The following is a 17,125-nucleotide window of genomic DNA, read 5'->3' as shown; positions in this document are numbered from 1 at the left end:
CCTTCCTTTGAGGTTTTTAAGGTCAGGCTTGACAAAGCCCTGCCTGGGATGATTTAGTTGGGGATTGGTCCTGCTTTGAGGCGGGGGTTGGACTAGATGACCTCCTGAGGTCCCTTCCAACCCTGATATTCTATGATTCTCACACACCCAGCACACCTCCTACATCATGGTCTGGGAAGAGGGTGACATAGAGTTCTACATCAAGCAAGAAACCCCCCAACACAGAGGATATTCCCCAAGGGACAGTTCTTCCCCCTATACATTTCCTTTATCATGCTGCAGTAGAACGGAGAATTGGGCCCCATCAATCCTTCACTCTGCAGTATCTATCTATAAATCTATGTACAGTATCTGTATTCCTGTCTCTTTATGTATTTATATCCTCCCATCATGGTAGTATCTGAGCACTCTTATACTTGTCAAGAAATTTCAGGATAACTTTCAGATCAGTTGTGTACAAATATACATTTTGTGTATACATGCTTATGTGAAAAAACAGCTTCAGAGTGGTTTTAAAGAGTATTTCCAATACTTAAAGCAAATATTTCGAGTTGGTCAGAAAGTGTATTTTTTTTCTTAGACAGGTTTGATGAAAATGAAGAAAAAAATGGTGAAATTATCTGCAGAGTTCAACTTAAAAATTTTTTAAATTTTTGATTGAACATTTTTTGATGAAAACTTGAAATTTTCCGTAGAAAGCACTTTCTTTTCGTGAAATTTTTTTAATCAAAACCCCAATTTTTGTTGAAAAACAGGTTTGAAGAAAAATATTCAATAAGCCCTACAAATAATACTTTAACAATATTAAGAAAGTTTGAGGATAGGTTGTATGATGAATGCAAATAACTATACGGCTTAAAAGATATAATACAAAAAATATTTTAAAATACACAAAGTTACTACATTATAAATGAATTTACTGAGAACCAGTTTGTGAGTTACTAAAACAAGTAACTTTTCTGATTGTATTTGTTTACAAAGCAAAAAGTACATCTGTCAGTCTGTAAATTTCTCTAATCCTGCTTTAGTTGTGTGATGAATTTGATGAGCTATTTTGCTTTTTCCATCTCTAACTTCTGTGATTGAGAAAATTGATCATATAAAATGTTCTAAATTTAATGTAAATATTCAAACATGAAAAAGCTCTCACCAATGTATCTAAAGCTGTAGAAAAAACTATGGTATAATGTATTATTTGAGAACTATAACATGATCATGTAATAAAAAATTGTATTGCATTTGTAGAGGGGTGAAGATTTAAGGTTATTGGCTGAATCTTCACTTTGGTATTTCCTGAATGTTGAGGGCTTATTTAAATTCATAGTCCTTAACATAATATTAACTGAAGTTCTTATATATTAATTTCCCTGGTTTATTTTTCTTCTGGAACAAAACAAAACAGGGCAAATCTAGATTTATCAGGTTAGAAAGTCGTAGGATTTTCAGATGAGAAAAAAGCAGAAGGAAAAAGCACACAATGAAAATTAGATATGGTGCTGGGAGTGTAGCAGTAGAAGTCGTGGTTATAAACCTAGCAGAGTCCTAATGGTGTTCATGTGGCCACATTCCGCATTTAGTTTGACTATCAGTTTGACAATCAGGGATCCCTCTTTCTTTTACAAAGTCATTATGCAATTATGGTTGGCCTTTGTCTTCCAGAAAACAAGAGATATAGTGGTAGCCATTTTAAGTCGGTATTTACTAGCAGTTATCATGCTACTGTCTGAGATGCAGCTAGATTAAGTGTTGTATTTCTGATGCCACTGCGTATAACTGTTGGTAAATCCTTGCTTGATATTGGAAACCATTTTCAGTCCTGTTGAATTATCTGTTAGCTTTCAATTTATTAGAAAAATGGAAAGTTTCCACATTTTAAAATTTTAATCAGTTACATATCATGAGGTACCTAAAGACTCATCATGCGCCACCTATAGGGCCCAATCCACAGTTTGAGAAACCCTGAGAATATGATGAGATCTCCAGAACTTTTCATGACTACAGAGATGATTTTTTAAACTTAAATTTATGTATGTGAGAGATTAATTGGTTATGGACCATCAGGAAGAACTACAGGTAAAGAGAAGAGTACGGATTCTGTGATTAAGTTAATTAGGTTAAGGGAAGTGGACAAGACAGGGTTGTATATAACAAAACAAGGAACTGTTGGAAGTGAAGGAAATAAGAGATCATTATTACAGATAAAGATGGAAAGGCCTGATAGTATCAAGACATTTGAGATAGTGATGAGGCAGGAAAATAATCCTCTGAAGGTTGAAGGGTAGAGGCTTTGTCATAACCAAGGAGAGACTGGTACAAGTTATACTGCAGATGGAATATGAAAGCGGAAAGAGAAAGTTGCTTATGATGAGAACAAGAATATGGCCATGAGTTGGGTTGGGTGAGATGATAAACTAAGACTGAGGGAGGCAAGGATGGAGAATAAGAAGATGGAGCAAAGGGGTTCAGTGGCCTCATCAGCCCATGCTCTAAAATCACTTGAAGAGAAAACCAGAGAAGACACCAGTCAGGGAGAGAAAAGGGGTCAGATTTGAGGTGTGAAGACATAAACCACAAAGAGTTTGAGATTAGAGAGCATGAGAAGTCTGAAAGGAGAAATGGGCTCAGAGAAGAGAGTGTAAAACTGAAATTCAATCTTAGCTGTGCCTGCAACACCTCTACCATGACTAAGGTAAGGCACAAATGCTGTTTCAAGGAGTATGCAAGGAAACTCCTCAAGGAGGCCAGATTTCATGTTCAGGTTCACATGTATTCTATCTAAAAAAAAAAAATGATTGGGGAAGGAGGGAGTGCTCCAGTCCTGCAGGCTCAGTGGGGGATCTGAGAGTCAAGCTGGGACCTTTCCCTCTAACCCACTGTGATTGGTAATAATGGTTCTACAGGCCAAATTCATTTCTCAGTGACTACTATGCAGCTCCATTTGTCTTCAAAAGGCCTATACAGTAGTAACTGATTAGAAGAACTTGGTAAACAATTCTCTTGATGCATAAGAAGAACGAGGTTCCCTTCTCTGAGCAGTATTGGCTCTGCTGAACTAATAGATGTAGAATATAGTAAAGCTGTAACTCAAGACCAGCAGCTAGGACCCTGGATAACACAGGGGACAGGTCTGTGAGCATAAAACAACCAATATTTTAGTCTCTTTTTAGAGTAAAACCACACTGCAAAAGCCCAATGTTGCAAGCTGTCTCCTGGTTCATGAGCATCAGGGGGATGTTTGGGCTGTACAGTGTGTGAGGCAGTGCAGTGCAGGGCCAGGGATACTTGGGATTGTCCTTTCTCTGCGTGGAATAACTGCTCCTGGACCTGTAGCTCAATTAAGAGCCAGTACCTGTGAGTGAGCCAGACCCACCCCATGGGATCCAGCTGCTGCTGCCACCTCTGGCCACCAGAGGGTCTTTCCTTTTAATTGGATCCAGTTTAGAAGTATAGTTACTGAGACAGTTTTCTGACAACTGCCATGCCATCCACTTGCCTGTCCCTGCTCTCTGATTCTCTCTCTCTCTCCAGTCTCCATCCTCCTTCAGTCACCCGAGTGATCGTCCTCTTTCCTTCCTCCTTGGCCATCCCTTTCCTCTGGTTGTACTTCTTTCTCAGTTTTCACTCCAGCCCTCCTCCTTCCTCTTCACTGTCTCCCCTGACCTTCTCACCTGTTCTGTTCCCCCCCACACACACACACACATTTTGCTGCCTTCTCACCTCATCTCTTTCCTCCTCTCTCCCTGCCCCCGTTGGTGATTCATACCACGGCTGTGCGGTGCAGCTCTCGGCGTTGGCTGGGCCCAGCCCTCACAGTGCTGCAGCTAGATTAGCAAATGAGCTTTGGAGATGGGATGCTCTGGACAGATGGAAGCGTGTGACAAAGAGCATCTCCCTCCCTCCCGCAGGGGGCCGGCGGTGCGGGAGCTTGGGCCCCCTCCCAGCGATCGTTTCTCTGCCCCCCTCTTCCCCTTGGTGTGCTGTTTGTGACTATGTGTGTATGGACGGGACTGCATTGTCCAGGTTCTGACCTCTGGCCACTTGCCCCGCCCTGTGTCACTTGTTCTTCAGTGCCTCTCTCTTTTCCTTTCCCCCTGCTTTTCCTTTCCCTGGCCTCTGCCTCTCTCCCCTTCCTCCACCGCCTCTTAGCCCCTTGTGAACTGAGCTTGTCAGGATGTTCTCAGTGTAACTGCTCGCTCCACATTTACTCCTGATGCGTGACGTCTTGGCCTCTCCGGCCAGCTGCCCTGCTCCCCTCCCTGCCTCTGTCCGTCTGTCCCTCTCTGACAGCCTCAAAATGGCCCCGTCCCTGGGAGCTCTCCCTCTCCATTGCTCCCTTTGTCTTCTGTTGGGAACGCGAATTGCTCCTTCCAGCGCTTATCACCTCCTCGCCTGCTTCCCGCCCTCCCCCGGTCCCAGGGCCAGGCAGCCTCTCCAGCCCGGCTGCCAGCGGGTGGGTGTGTACGGACGGCGCGTCCAGCATCGTGCGGGCTCCTTGCTCCCTCTTCCCTGCCTCCTGCAGCCGCGGCGCGGGCTCAGCCAATGGTAGCCCGGCGCTCAGGACCTGAGCTGTTTACCCAATCTCAGCCCTCCTCCTGCGCCTCCTCCTCTGAAGATCCTTGTAGCATCCAAGCCTGGAAGAGCGAGCGAGGGGGGAGAGAGGAGCGAGGGAAAGAGACAGGGACGCAGAGGGAGAGGAGGCAGCGCTGTGGCAGGCGAGGTGTGGCTGGTTAGAGCATCTTGGTCGGAGAGCCTGGCCCGGAGCATCTCCTGCCTCCCTCCCTGCCTCTTCTCCGGGCTGTCTGTCCGGGGCGGGAAAGGCGAGCTCACTGCGGACCATGCCCCTCCGCTGGCACAGGCTGGGCCACACTGGACATTCACCATAACTGGAGCTCCCCCACCCCACCCTCTCCTCCGACACCTTCGCCCACTTCCCTCCTCCTCCCTGCTGCGGCTGCTGCCTCCTCCGCGGGGACCTGCTAGACTGATGGGCTGCATAGGATCCAGGACTGTAGGTAAGAAGCCGGGGAGGGTGGGGGGAAGGAGGCTCCAGGGAGCTGCTGCTGTTCAGCTCTCCGGCTGCCCTTCCCTTTGCATGTAGCGATCCTTCCGTGGCTGAAGGGGGATGGACAGGTAAGGACTTTTCTCCCCCGGTCTTTCTCTCCCTCTATCCCTGCCCCCAGTCTCTCAACGCCATTGGGTGTGCACGGTGCTTTACAGCTCCCTGTTCTTTGCTGTTCTTTGCCGTGCTTTCCCTGCTGCGGGGCGAGCCCCCGCGGTGTGGCTCAGTGGATCCCGAGGTGCGGGTATGCTCCTGAGAGGCGGGAGACCTGGATTAGGGGCCAGCCGCACCTTCTCCTCCTACTGGGGGGGGGGTTATTGTTATGATCGGACTATCCATATCACTGCAGTGAGAGCTGCACATCTTCCCCCCCCCCCGCCCCTCTGCTACCCACGCCTCATCGGAGAATAACAACACCCAGAGAGTCCCTCCCACCGCACAAGAGGCATACCAAGGCACCCCCTTCTGCTGTGCACCCACTTCGCAGCCTCTGTGACAACCCCCATCCTGCCAAGGGACCCCCCCCCCCGCCACTAAACGCACGCTTAGGCACAATGCCTCAGAATAACACATCCTCACACGACCTGAAGAAGAGCTCTGTGTAGCTCAAACGCTGGTCTCTTTCACCAACAGAAGGGGGTCTATTAACAGATACGACCTCACGCACCTTGTTTCTCACAGGTCCCCGGGGACACTATCCACACATCTACCTCTGCAGCCCACACTCTCACACAACACACCCCAAGGGGTATATGTTACACACCCACCTCATCCAGCTCACCAGTATCTCCCACCCCAAGACCTTTCCAAACTACATAAACCCTGTACAACCCCCTGAGACCAGAACCAATCAACTAGGGCTGTGGGGGTCATTGAACCACTTCCCCCAAAAGCAAACCCAGGGAAGACTTTTCAAAAGATGTGTTCCTATCCTGTGACACCTGTGCCTGATCAGAGGACGAGAAACCCAGTTTTCCCCTGCTGCTGAGCACCTCACCCTCCCTCTACACATCAAGAGAACACTCCTGGGAACATCTTCTCACTGTGTCACCAATGTACCCTCAGAGTAACAAGCGTACACCATGACAGAAAGGTTTCTACCCCACATCCACCCGTCCTCTCCCACCACATCCACCAAGAAGGTACTCTCTTCTCTAATACCTCACAACATCAGAGAACACCAAACACTTTCTAGGATACTTCTTACCCAACATGATGGCACCTGGACCCTTTCCCTGTAGCAAGTCAACAACACTGCCCTCCCTACTCCTCTTCCCCCCAGGCTGAGTGAGCACTGTGCCAAGGACATTATTTATCTATCCTGCCATGTTGCCATATCCGTGTGGTCTCTGAACTAAACATATTTGATCCCCTTCCACCCCCTCATTTTGCCCCCCCATCAGAAAATAACAAACATCTTCAGTGACACCCACTCCCAGTTGGCTAGAACTGTACTGAGCTGCTCATCTTTACCCACACATTTTTTTTTAAACATAGGACTATGTTTTTATGACTGGAGGCCTGAATTCTGCATTGCAAAAAGTCTGTGTAACTGGTCACCTGCATTTGCAGGTAACAATGTGTGGACATGGTTGTTTAGGTGACTAAATGTCCATCTGGTCACCTGTTGATGATAACTAATTGCAACTTGCATGTGCAAGTGCACCTATACCATAACTTTTAAAAATATGGTCCATAATATCCCAAGGTGTTGTTGGACCTGTTGTAATAAACTGGCTTTGTATATTTATGAGGGGCATTGTCCCATAGTTGCTGGGCCCACAAAGAAAATAAGAGATCTACTAATAGAGTTAGCTGAAGGAATTTGCCTTTAGTTCATATGATAGAGACCTGTGTTTTGGGAGCTGTAGAACCGTGTGTGAGAGAGAGAGAGAGAGATCTGCCTAGTAATTGTGTCTGATGCCTACCACCTGTGCCCACTGTTCCCAGCTCTGGCTAATCAGTGACCATATCTCTCTGGAGTGCTGGGTCAGGGAGCTAAAGACTGCACAGAAGTGGTGGGAAAAGTGGGGAAGTTTGTCTGGAGGAATTCTGCTGGGAGTGGAGAATCTGTGTTATCCAATCTTATAGGCTCCCATTATGAGGCTTCCTCAGGACTGTGAAGATGGCCAGTGTAGGAAATTAATGCCTTTAAATACCAGGTCAGACAGGTATAGGCCTCTGAGCTCCAAGACATGGTTGTGAACTTAGTTCATGACATGATAAAAAAACTAGAACTATATAAAATTAGCATGGCATACATTAAATGGATTAAAAGCTGGTTTACTGTTAGGACTCAAATGTGAACTCAGTGTGTGTGTGTGTGTGTGTGTGTGTGTTTCTAGTGAGGTCCCACTAAGAACAGTTCTCAGTTCTACGCTACTGGGAACAGTTCTCACTTCTACGCTATTTAACATTTTTATCAATGACCTGGAAGAAAACATAGAAAACTGTCACAGAAAAAGTTTGCAGATGACACAAAAATTGCGGAAGTGGTACTAGCTCACTTGGTACGCTGCCTGCAAGCAAACAATATGCATTTTGATATGGCTAAATATAAATGTATACATTGAGGAACAAAATATGTCAACCATAGTTTCAGGACTCTAATTTGGGAAGCATTGACTCTGAAAAGGATTTGGGGGTCCTGTTGGATAATCAGCTAAACATACATTCTCAATGCTACTCTATGGTCAAAAGAGCTAATGCAATCCTGGAGTGCATAAACAGGGGAATCTCAAGTAGGAGTAGAGATGTTATATTTCCTCCGTACTTGGCACTGAAGTGACTGTTGCTGGACTATTGTCTCCAGTTCTGGTGTCCACAATTCAAGAAAAATGTTGATAAATTGTAGAGGGTTCAGAGAAGAGCCACGAGAATGATTAAAGGATTGGACAACATCCCTTCAAGTGACAGACTCAAGGAGCTCAATCTATTTAGCTTATCAAAGGGAAGGTTAAGGGATGGATTGATTACCATCTACAAGTATATATATGCGGAATAAATATTTGATAATAGGCTCTTCAATCTAGTATAGAAAGATATAACATGATCCAGTGGTTGGAAGTTGAAACTAGAAATATTCAGACTCGAAAAAAGGTATACATTTTTAAAAGTGAGAGCAATTATCAAGTGGAACAATTTAACAAGAGTGATGGTGGGTTCTCCATGACTTAGAATTTTTAAATCAGGATTAGATTGTTTGTCTAAAAGATCTCCTCTAGGAATTTTTTCAGGGAAGTTCTATGACCTATGTTATACCAGAGGTCAGACTAGATGATCCCAATGGTCCCTTCTGGCCTTGGAATCTATGAATCTTGCTGCCCTGTTTCTTGCAGAATTGATTTAATATGGGGTCTACATGTTCCATCACTCAGATCAAGTGTTTGTGGGGCTAGAGAGGGAGCAATGATACTGTACTAGTTGTATCTCTGAATCGGAATAGTTTTCAACTCAGGATTTTGGATTATGGCAGTTAGTGATAGAAAAGACCTAGTAAATCACATTTAGTCCCTCATACACTACTGCTGGATTTTTCCTTAGGATTGCTCCAGGGCTTTGTCCATTCCAATTTTAAGCAATCCAAGTGGTTTCTCCCACCTAATTATTTCTTATTTATATTACCATAGCACCCAAGAGCCTTAGTCATGGATCAGGAGCCCCCTTGTGCTAGGTGCTGTACAAATCCTGAATAAAAAAAAAGTTCCTGTCAGGGTGGATTTGATTTAAATCAATTTGATTTAAATCATGAGTTAAATCACTAGTCAGGAAGACTCAATTTAATCATGGATTTCTACATAAAAGTGCATTCTTGTTGATTGTTATAACCTTAATACATATTCTTCACAACCCAGAGATGTAAGTTTCATTTTTAGAAGGTACACACTATACATTTTAAAAGTGACTTATTTTGAAAACTTTTCAGATTAGTTTTACAGGTATATCAGAAAATGAATGATTGTTTGGTTATTTTATTTACCAAAGGTAACTGAAGCAGATATTTATGAAGTCATTGGGAGGTGAACTATCTCCAATTCAACAGGTTCATCATTAGTATTTGGAAGATTTTCTTGCCATGCTGTATTAGGAGGAGAACATCACCAGACAGACATTTAAATTATTTTATTTAACTAAAACAACAACATTATGTATTCTGGATTTTTTTTCTTCGAACAGCAAACATATAATATTTTAACAGTGGCAAACTGCCGGTACGATTATGATGGGTCCCACGCTTCCTCTTCTTCGGGGTGGGGGTTCAGGGTGCAGTTTCCTGCTCCTGAACTAGGGTATTTACTGTCCCACTAGTAACCCAGAGAAGGGTAGTGGAGAGGGAGGGACCCGGGCCCGCCTTCTACTCCGGGTCCCAGCCCAGGAGCCCTAGGGATAGTGGTAAACCACTTGAACTAGTGCTTCCTTCCCCTGTGCTACTTCCCTCTCCTGCTCTTCAGCTTGTGGGGCTTCCTGCCCTCTCTCTCTGCACAAGCTGGGTGTCTCTTTACCTAGGGTCTTGGTCTTCTAGCCAGCCACGGCACTTCTCCAAACTCTCCTCTACTCCAACTCCTCCAAACTGCACTCTGCTCCAACTCCTTTCCCTGGCTGATTGAAGCGGGGGGGGGGGTATCAGATGACTAGCTTCAGGTGCTCTAATTGGCTTCAGGTGCTTTTAATTAATCTATCGAAACCTTTCTTCCCTCTACAGGGAATAAGGCTTCTCCTCATCCTGGGACTTACATATCTCTCCTATATTACTATCCTGATGCCTTCTGGCCATGCTGTATCACATATCCTCCCCCCCAGCTCAACACCATGGGGTTGGGCTACTTGGGATGAGAGGCAATGCTTTTGTGACAAGCCATCTGCATTGCCGTGTTGGCTTCCAGCCCTATGCTGTACTCAGAAATGAAAGAGTTGCAGAGATAGGAACCATCTAGTCACTCTTCATTCTTCTTGTTTCTGTGCATCCAGTGGAGCGGGGCGTGGTCTGCCATCAGGGTAAATCGCTGCCCCAGTAGGTAGTAGCGGAGCATTTCCATGGCCCATTTTATCACCAGACATTCGTTTTCAACAACGGCATACTTTCGTTCCCTGGGGAGGAGCTTCTGGCTGAGGTACAGGATTGGGTGTTCCTCCTTCAACAAGTAGTTGCTGAACCGACTAGAGGGGATGCCATTTTAGATTTGGTCTTGGTGAGTAATGAGGATCTCATAGAGGAAATGGTTGTAGGGGATAATCTTGGCTCAAGTGATCATGAGCTAATTCAGTTCAAATTGAATGGAAGGATTAACAAAAATAAATCTGCAACTAGGGTTTTTGATTTCAAAAGGGCTGACTTTCAAAAATTAAGGAAATTAGTTAGGGAAGTGGATTGGACTGAAGAATTTATGGGTTTAAAGGTAGAGGAGGCCTGGGATTATTTTAAATTAAAGCTGCAGAAGCTATCGGAAGCCTGCATCCCAAGAAAGGGGAAAAAATTCATAGGCAGGAGTTGTAGACCAAGCTGGATGAGCAAGCATCTTAGAGAGGTAATTAAGAAAAAGCAGAAAGCATATAGGGAGTGGAAGAAGGGAGGGATCAGTAAGGAAAGCTACCTTATTGAGGTCAGAATATGTAGGGATAAAGTGAGACAGCCTAAAAGTCAAGTAGAGTTGGACCTTGCAAAGGGAATTAAAACCAATAGTAAAAGGTTCTATAGTCATATAAATAGGAAGAAAACAAAGAAAGAAGAAGTGGGACCGCTAAAAACTGAGGATGGAGTGGAGGTCAAGGATAATCTAGGGATGGCCCAATATCTAAACAAATACTTTGCCTCAGTCTTTAATAAGACTAAAGAGGATCTTAGGGATAATGGTAGCATGATAAATGGGAATGAGGATATGGAGGTAGACATCACCATATCTGAGGTAGAAGCGAAACTCAAACAGCTTAATGGGACTAAATCGGGGGGCCCAGATAATCTTCATCCAAGAATATTAAAAGAATTGGCACAAGAAATTGCAAGCCCATTAGCAAGAATTTTTAATGAATCTGTAAACTCAGGGGTTGTACCGTATGATTGGAGAATTGCTAACATAGTTCCCATTTTTAAGAAAGCGAAAAAAAGTGATCCAAGTAATTATAGGCCTGTTAGTTTGACATCTGTAGTATGCAAGGTCTTGGAAAAAATTTTGAAGGAGAAGGTAGTTAAGGACATTGAAGTCAATGGTAAATGGGACAAAATACAACATGGTTTTACAAAAGGTAGATCGTGCCAAACCAACCTGATCTCCTTCTTTGAGAGAGTAACAGATTTTTTAGATAAAGGAAATGCAGTGGATCTAATTTACTTAGATTTTAGTAAGGCGTTTGATACTGTGCCACATGGGGAATTATTAGTTAAATTGGATAAGATGGGCATCAATAGGAAAATTGAAAGGTGGATAGGGAATTGGTTAAAGGGGAGACTACAACGGGTCCTACTGAAAGGTGAACTGTCAAGTTGGAGGGAGGTTACCAGTGGAGTTCCTCAAGGATCAGTTTTGGGACCAATCTTATTTAATCTTTTTATTACTGACCTGGGCACAAAAAGTGGGAGTGTGCTAATAAAGTTTGCAGATGATACAAAGCTGGGAGGTATTGCTAATTTAGAGAAGGACAGGGATACCCTACAGGAGGATCTGGATGACCTTGTAAACTGGAGTAATAGGAATAGGATGAAATTTAATAGTGAGAAGTGTAAGGTTATGCATTTAGGGATTAATAACAAGAATTTTAGTTATAAGCTAGGGACGCATCAACTAGAAGTAACGGAGGAGGAAAAGGACCTTGGAGTATTGGTTGATCATAGGATGACTATGAGCTGCCAATGTGATATGGCTGTGAAAAAAGCTAATGTCGTCTTGGGATGCATCAGGAGAGGTATTTCCAGTAGGGATAAGGAGGTTTTAGTACCGTTATATAAGGCACTGGTGAGACCTCACCTGGAATACTGTGTGCAGTTCTGGTCTCCCATGTTTAAGAAGGATGAATTCAAACTGGAACAGGTACAGAGAAGGGCTACTAGGATGATCCGAGGAATGGAAAACTTGTCTTATGAAAGGAGACTCAGGGAGCTTGGCTTGTTTAGCCTAACTAAAAGAAGGTTGAGGGGAGATATGATTGCTCTCTATAAATATATCAGAGGGATAAATACCAGAGAGGGAGAGGAATTATTTAAACTTAGTACCAATGTGGACACAAGAACAAATGGATATAAACTGGCCACTAGGAAATTTAGATTAGAAATTAGACGAAGGTTTCTAACCATCAGAGGAGTGAAGTTTTGGAATAGCCTTCCGAGGGAAGTAGTGGGGGCAAAAGATCTATCTTGCTTTAAGATTAAACTCTATAAGTTTATGGAGGAGATGGTATGATGGGATAACATGGTTTTGGTAATTAAATATTCATGGTAAATAGGCCCAATGGACTGTGATGGGTTTTTAGATGGGGTAAGATCCAAGTTACCCGGGAAAGAATTTTCTGTAGTATCTGGCTGATGAATCTTGCCCATATGCTCAGGGTTTAGCTGATCGCCATATTTGGGGTCGGGAAGGAATTTTCCTCCAGGGCAGATTGGAAGGCCCTGGAGGTTTTTCGCCTTCCTCTGTAGCATGGGGCACGGGTCACTTGCTGGAGGATTCTCTGCTCCTTGAGGTCTTCAAACTACAATTTGAGGACTTCAATAGCACAGATATAGGTGTGAGGTCTTTTTTAGGAGTGGTGGGTGAAATTCTGTGGCCTGCATTGTGCAGGAGGTCAGACTAGATGATCATAATGGTCCCTTCTGACCTAAATATCTATGAATCTATGAATCCTCCCCTACCATCTGCAAAAGGACGGCTCCTAGCCCTACTTCCAAGGCATCTGTTTGTAGGACAAATTCTTTCTTGAAGTCTGGGGCTATGAGTACTGGATGGCAGCAAAGGGCTGTCCTTAAATCTGTGAATGCTCCTTCTGCTGCATCAGACCATTTTACTATCTTGGGGCCCCGAGCCTTTATCAGGTGCATCAATGGCCCTGCTCTTGTGGCGAAAAGAGGGATGAATCTCCAATAGTATCCTACTAACCCAAGAAACGCTCTGACCTGTCTTTTACGGACTGGCCGAGGCCAATCTTGTATTGCCTCCACTTTGTTCCATTGGGGTTTTACCAAGCCTCTCCCTACTACATACCCGAGGTATCTCGCCTAAGCTAGTCCTATCACGCACTTGAGAGGGTTGGCAGCGAGGCCGGCCTTCCACAGGGTGTCTAGTACCGCTTCTACTTTCCCTAGGTGCATTTCCCAGTCAGGGCTATGGATGACTATATCGTCTAAATAGGTGGCGGCATACCTGGCATGGGGTCGCAGCAATTTATCCGTAACTCGTTAGAATGTTGCAGGGGCCTCATGGAGTCCGAAAGGATGGACAGTGTATTGGAACAGGCCATCAGGTGTAGAGAAAGCAGTCTTCTCCTTGGCGTTCTTGGCCAGGGGAATTTGCCAATATCCTTTGGTCAGGTCCAGAGTGGTTAGGTATCAAGCCTTGCCTAACTGATCAACTAGCTCATCGACACGTGGTATCGGATAGGCATCGAATTGGGATACTTCATTCAACTTCCGGAAGTCGTTGCAAAATCTCAGGGTGCCGTCAGGCTTGGGTACTAGGACGATAGGGCTGGACCACTGGCTGTGGGATTCTTCAATAACCCCAAGTTCCAACATCATCTTCACTTCTGTCCTAATTTTCTCTCTTTTAGCTTCCGGTATCTGGTAGTCTTATCATCACCCTTATTCTGGGCCTGGTGACAATATGATGTTGGACCAGTGTTGTATGGCCCGGCTGTGTACAGAACACATCTTGGTTCTGTTGGATCTTATCAATGACCTCTGTTCGTTGTTCTGGGACTAACTCGTGAGATATCTTCACCTGCTCCTGTGGGTCGTCCATCTGAGGTGGAGCTCTCCGAATGACCAGGCATGTGCCTCGGTCAGGCCAGGGCTTCAGTAAGTTTACGTGGTAGATCTGCTCCGGTCTTTGGAGGTCTGGTTGTCTGACCTTATAGTCCACTTCCCCAATGGCTTCCACTATCTCATACGGCTCATGCCAGCTGTCCAGGAGTTTGCTTTCTGCTGTCGGCACTAGCACCATCACCTGTTCTCCCGGCTGAAATTTCCATACGTTCGCCCGGCAGTTATATGTCCGCTGGGTCTCTTGTGCTTTTTCCAAATGTTCTTATACTACAGGGGTTACTCGAACTATACGCTCTTTCATCTGTGTCACATGCTCAATGGCATTCTTTCCTGGGTTGGGTTCTTCCCAGTCCTCCTTGGCGATATCTAATATTCCGCGTGGGTGATGTCCGTATAGTAGCTCAAAGGGAGAGAAACCGGGACTTCCCGTATTGCAAACATTAGATACGGTAGAAGGGTATCCCAGTCTTTTCCGTCCTGTGCTACCACCTTCCAGATCATACCATGAAGGGTGCGGTTAAACCGCTCTACCAGTCCATCTGTGGATGGTAGACTGAGGTCCATATGGCATGGATGCAGAGCAGGGTACATAAGTCCTTCATTAATTTTGACATGAAAGGGGTTCCTTGGTCAGTCAGGACCTTAGGGATGCCCACTCTGGCAAAAATCTGAAGTAGTTCTTTTGCTATTGCCTTGTATGTGGGGTTTCTTAAAGGAATGGCTTCTGGATACCGTGTGGCGTAGTCAAGGATGACTAATACATTTCGGTGGCCCCGTGCTGATCTTTCCAGCGGGCCCACAAGGTCTATGGCTATCCTTTCGAAAGGGACTTCAATAATAGGCAAAGGTACTTATGGGGCCTGCAAGTGAGGTCGGGGGCTATGCAACTGGCATTCTGGGCAGGAGGTACAATAGCACTGGACCTCCGCATGTATTCCTGGCCAATAAAATCTTCTTAGGACTCTATCAAGTGTCTTGTCTACTCCTAAATGTCCCCCAAATAAATGACTGTGAGCTAACTCTAGTACTGCCCTTGTGTGTTTCCGTGGGACTAAGAGCTGCTCTACTACTTCCCCTCAAATTTGCACTATTAGGTACAACAGATCACGTTTGATCACATAATACGGCCTTGGGCCTTTGGTCTTTCCTTCCACGGGTATGCCATTTACTTCCACTACCTCCTCGCTCATATTCGCATATAGTGGGTCATTGGCTTCGTCCTGCCCGAAATTCTCACTTGCGGTACCAATTTGACCTAACTCCATGGGACCTATTTCTTCTCCGCCCCTTGGGTTGCCCTACTTAGGCTAGGAACTGCCTCTGAGTCCTCACTGGCCTGAATTGTCTCCTGGCCTCCTGAACGGGTTTGCTTACCAACAAGGGAGGCTTTCTGGTTCTCTGCTAGAATCCTGGTCCCTAGCCTTTTATCTGCCCTCTTTTCCCGCCTAGACTTTCAGGGTTTCCCGGGGGATGAAAATAGCTCTGGGGCAAATTCGGCAAAAATTGGGGTGAGGCTATCTGTAGGTGCCTCCGTCTCAGCCCAGGGGTTGCTACCCTCCCCTGGCTCTACTGTGGGGAGTAAGCTCTCAAACCCAGGGAAGTCCCTACCAATTAAGACTGGGTAGGGGAGCATACGGACCACTCCTGCAGTTACCCTGGTAGTGTTTCCCTGGATCTCAATCCGTACTGGGATTGTGGGGTAGAAATTTACGGTGCCATGAACGCACCTTACCCCTGTGGTTTTAGCCCGGGTTAGTTGGTCTTGCCCCACCAACTTCCCCAAGACCAGCGTGACAGCACTCCCGGATCTACTAATGCTATGGTCACAATACCATTCATCTTTACTGACCTTGTATACCCATGTGAGGTCATTGTGGCCTAATCAGCCGGGTAGGGGTCACATTGTTCCCCAGGATCCCCCAGATTGCACTGCATAGGTTCTTCCATGTTGGGGCATTGTGCTGCTATATGCCCCAATTCCCCACACTCGTAACACCGACCCCTTATCCCAGTTGCCGCCCTCTGCCTGGGGCTATTTGGTTGGCCCCCCCAGCCCTCTCTTCCCAAACCCCCAGGTCCCTTCTTGGCCTCGGGCCCTTCCTCAGTGTCTTTCCACCCAGTTATGGTTCTTCTGTAGTTTTCAACAATCCAGGGCCTTGGGTTTGGGTGTCTTCCTGGTTTGCCGTGTTTCACCCCCTGGGGTCTGGAACAGTTCACAGGCTGCCAGCTGTCTTTCCACAAGGGAGACCAACTCATCATAGGTAGAGGGGTCATTCTGGCCAACCCAAGCCCAAAGGCCCCCTCATATACCGGTCCAGTACCAGGAGCTCCATCATCTTCCCAGAGCTGAGGGCGTCAGGGCGCAGCCATTTCCGGGTCAGGTGGATCAGGTCAAACAATTGCGATCGGGGTGTCTTGTCCTCTGTACACTGCCATTCATGAAACCTCTGGGCTCGCAACACCGTGGTTACTCTGGCCAGGGTCTCTGCCTTCAGCTGGGGGTAATCCTCCGCAGTCTCTGCAGCCATATCGTAGTAGACCTTCTGGGCCTCTCCACACAGGAACAGGGAGAGGATACCAGACCACTGATCTCAGGGCCAGGCCTCCCGCAGGGCTGTTCTCTCAAATGCCAGGAAGTATGCCTCTACATCATCCTCCCATGTCATTTTCTGTAGGCAGTGGCTGGCCCATACAGTCCGGGTTCCGTCACAATTGTGGTTCTGCTCCATAAGGGCCTTCATCTGGTTTGCCAGCTCCTGTAGCAGAGCTCGGTCCTGGGCAGCCTGATTCATCAACAGCTGATTAATCTCCTGCTGCACCCGAGTCGCCTCCAGTTGGGCAGTTGCTTGGATTTGGGTAGCCTCCTGCTGGGCCGCAGTGGCTTGTATTAGAGCCTTGACCACGTTGTCCATCTTGGGGACAGGATGGTTTTGGTTAACTTTGGTTTAAGTCCCCAGCGTGCAGATCCCACTCCTAACACCACATGTGGCAAATTGCCAGTACAATTATGATGGGTCCCGCACTTCCTCTTCTTGGGGGTGGGGGGGTTCGGGCACAGTTTCCTGCCCCTAAACTAGGGTATTTCCACTACCCTTCTC

At 45.9% G+C, this 17,125-nt stretch overlaps 1 protein-coding gene across 5 annotated transcripts in view; it reads left to right on the top strand.

The window, feature by feature from the left end:
- The window catches only part of FAM131B (family with sequence similarity 131 member B), a 140,853-nt gene that overhangs the window by 18,643 nt on the left and 105,085 nt on the right, over positions 1-17,125 (top strand). For 4 of the 5 annotated variants that reach the window (XR_014710949.1, XR_014710950.1, XM_084624021.1 and 1 more), the window contains exon 1: positions 4,633-5,012. The exons of the other annotated variant lie outside the window; for it this stretch is intronic. Coding sequence is in view for 2 of the 4 variants with exons in the window: in XM_084624021.1 (XP_084480147.1) it covers positions 4,985-5,012 (28 nt within the window). In the remaining 2 variants the exon portion in view is untranslated. Of the gene's footprint in view, positions 1-4,632; positions 5,013-17,125 lie in introns of those variants that run through there. 5 annotated transcript variants of the gene reach the window in all.

The sequence above is a fragment of the Lepidochelys olivacea genome (genome assembly GCF_965140295.1).
Source record: "Lepidochelys olivacea isolate rLepOli2 genome assembly, chromosome: 1".
Classification (NCBI taxonomy): domain Eukaryota; kingdom Metazoa; phylum Chordata; order Testudines; family Cheloniidae; genus Lepidochelys; species Lepidochelys olivacea.
Note: the sequence above shows the minus strand (reverse complement) of the source record. Positions and strands in the feature narration are given on the sequence as shown.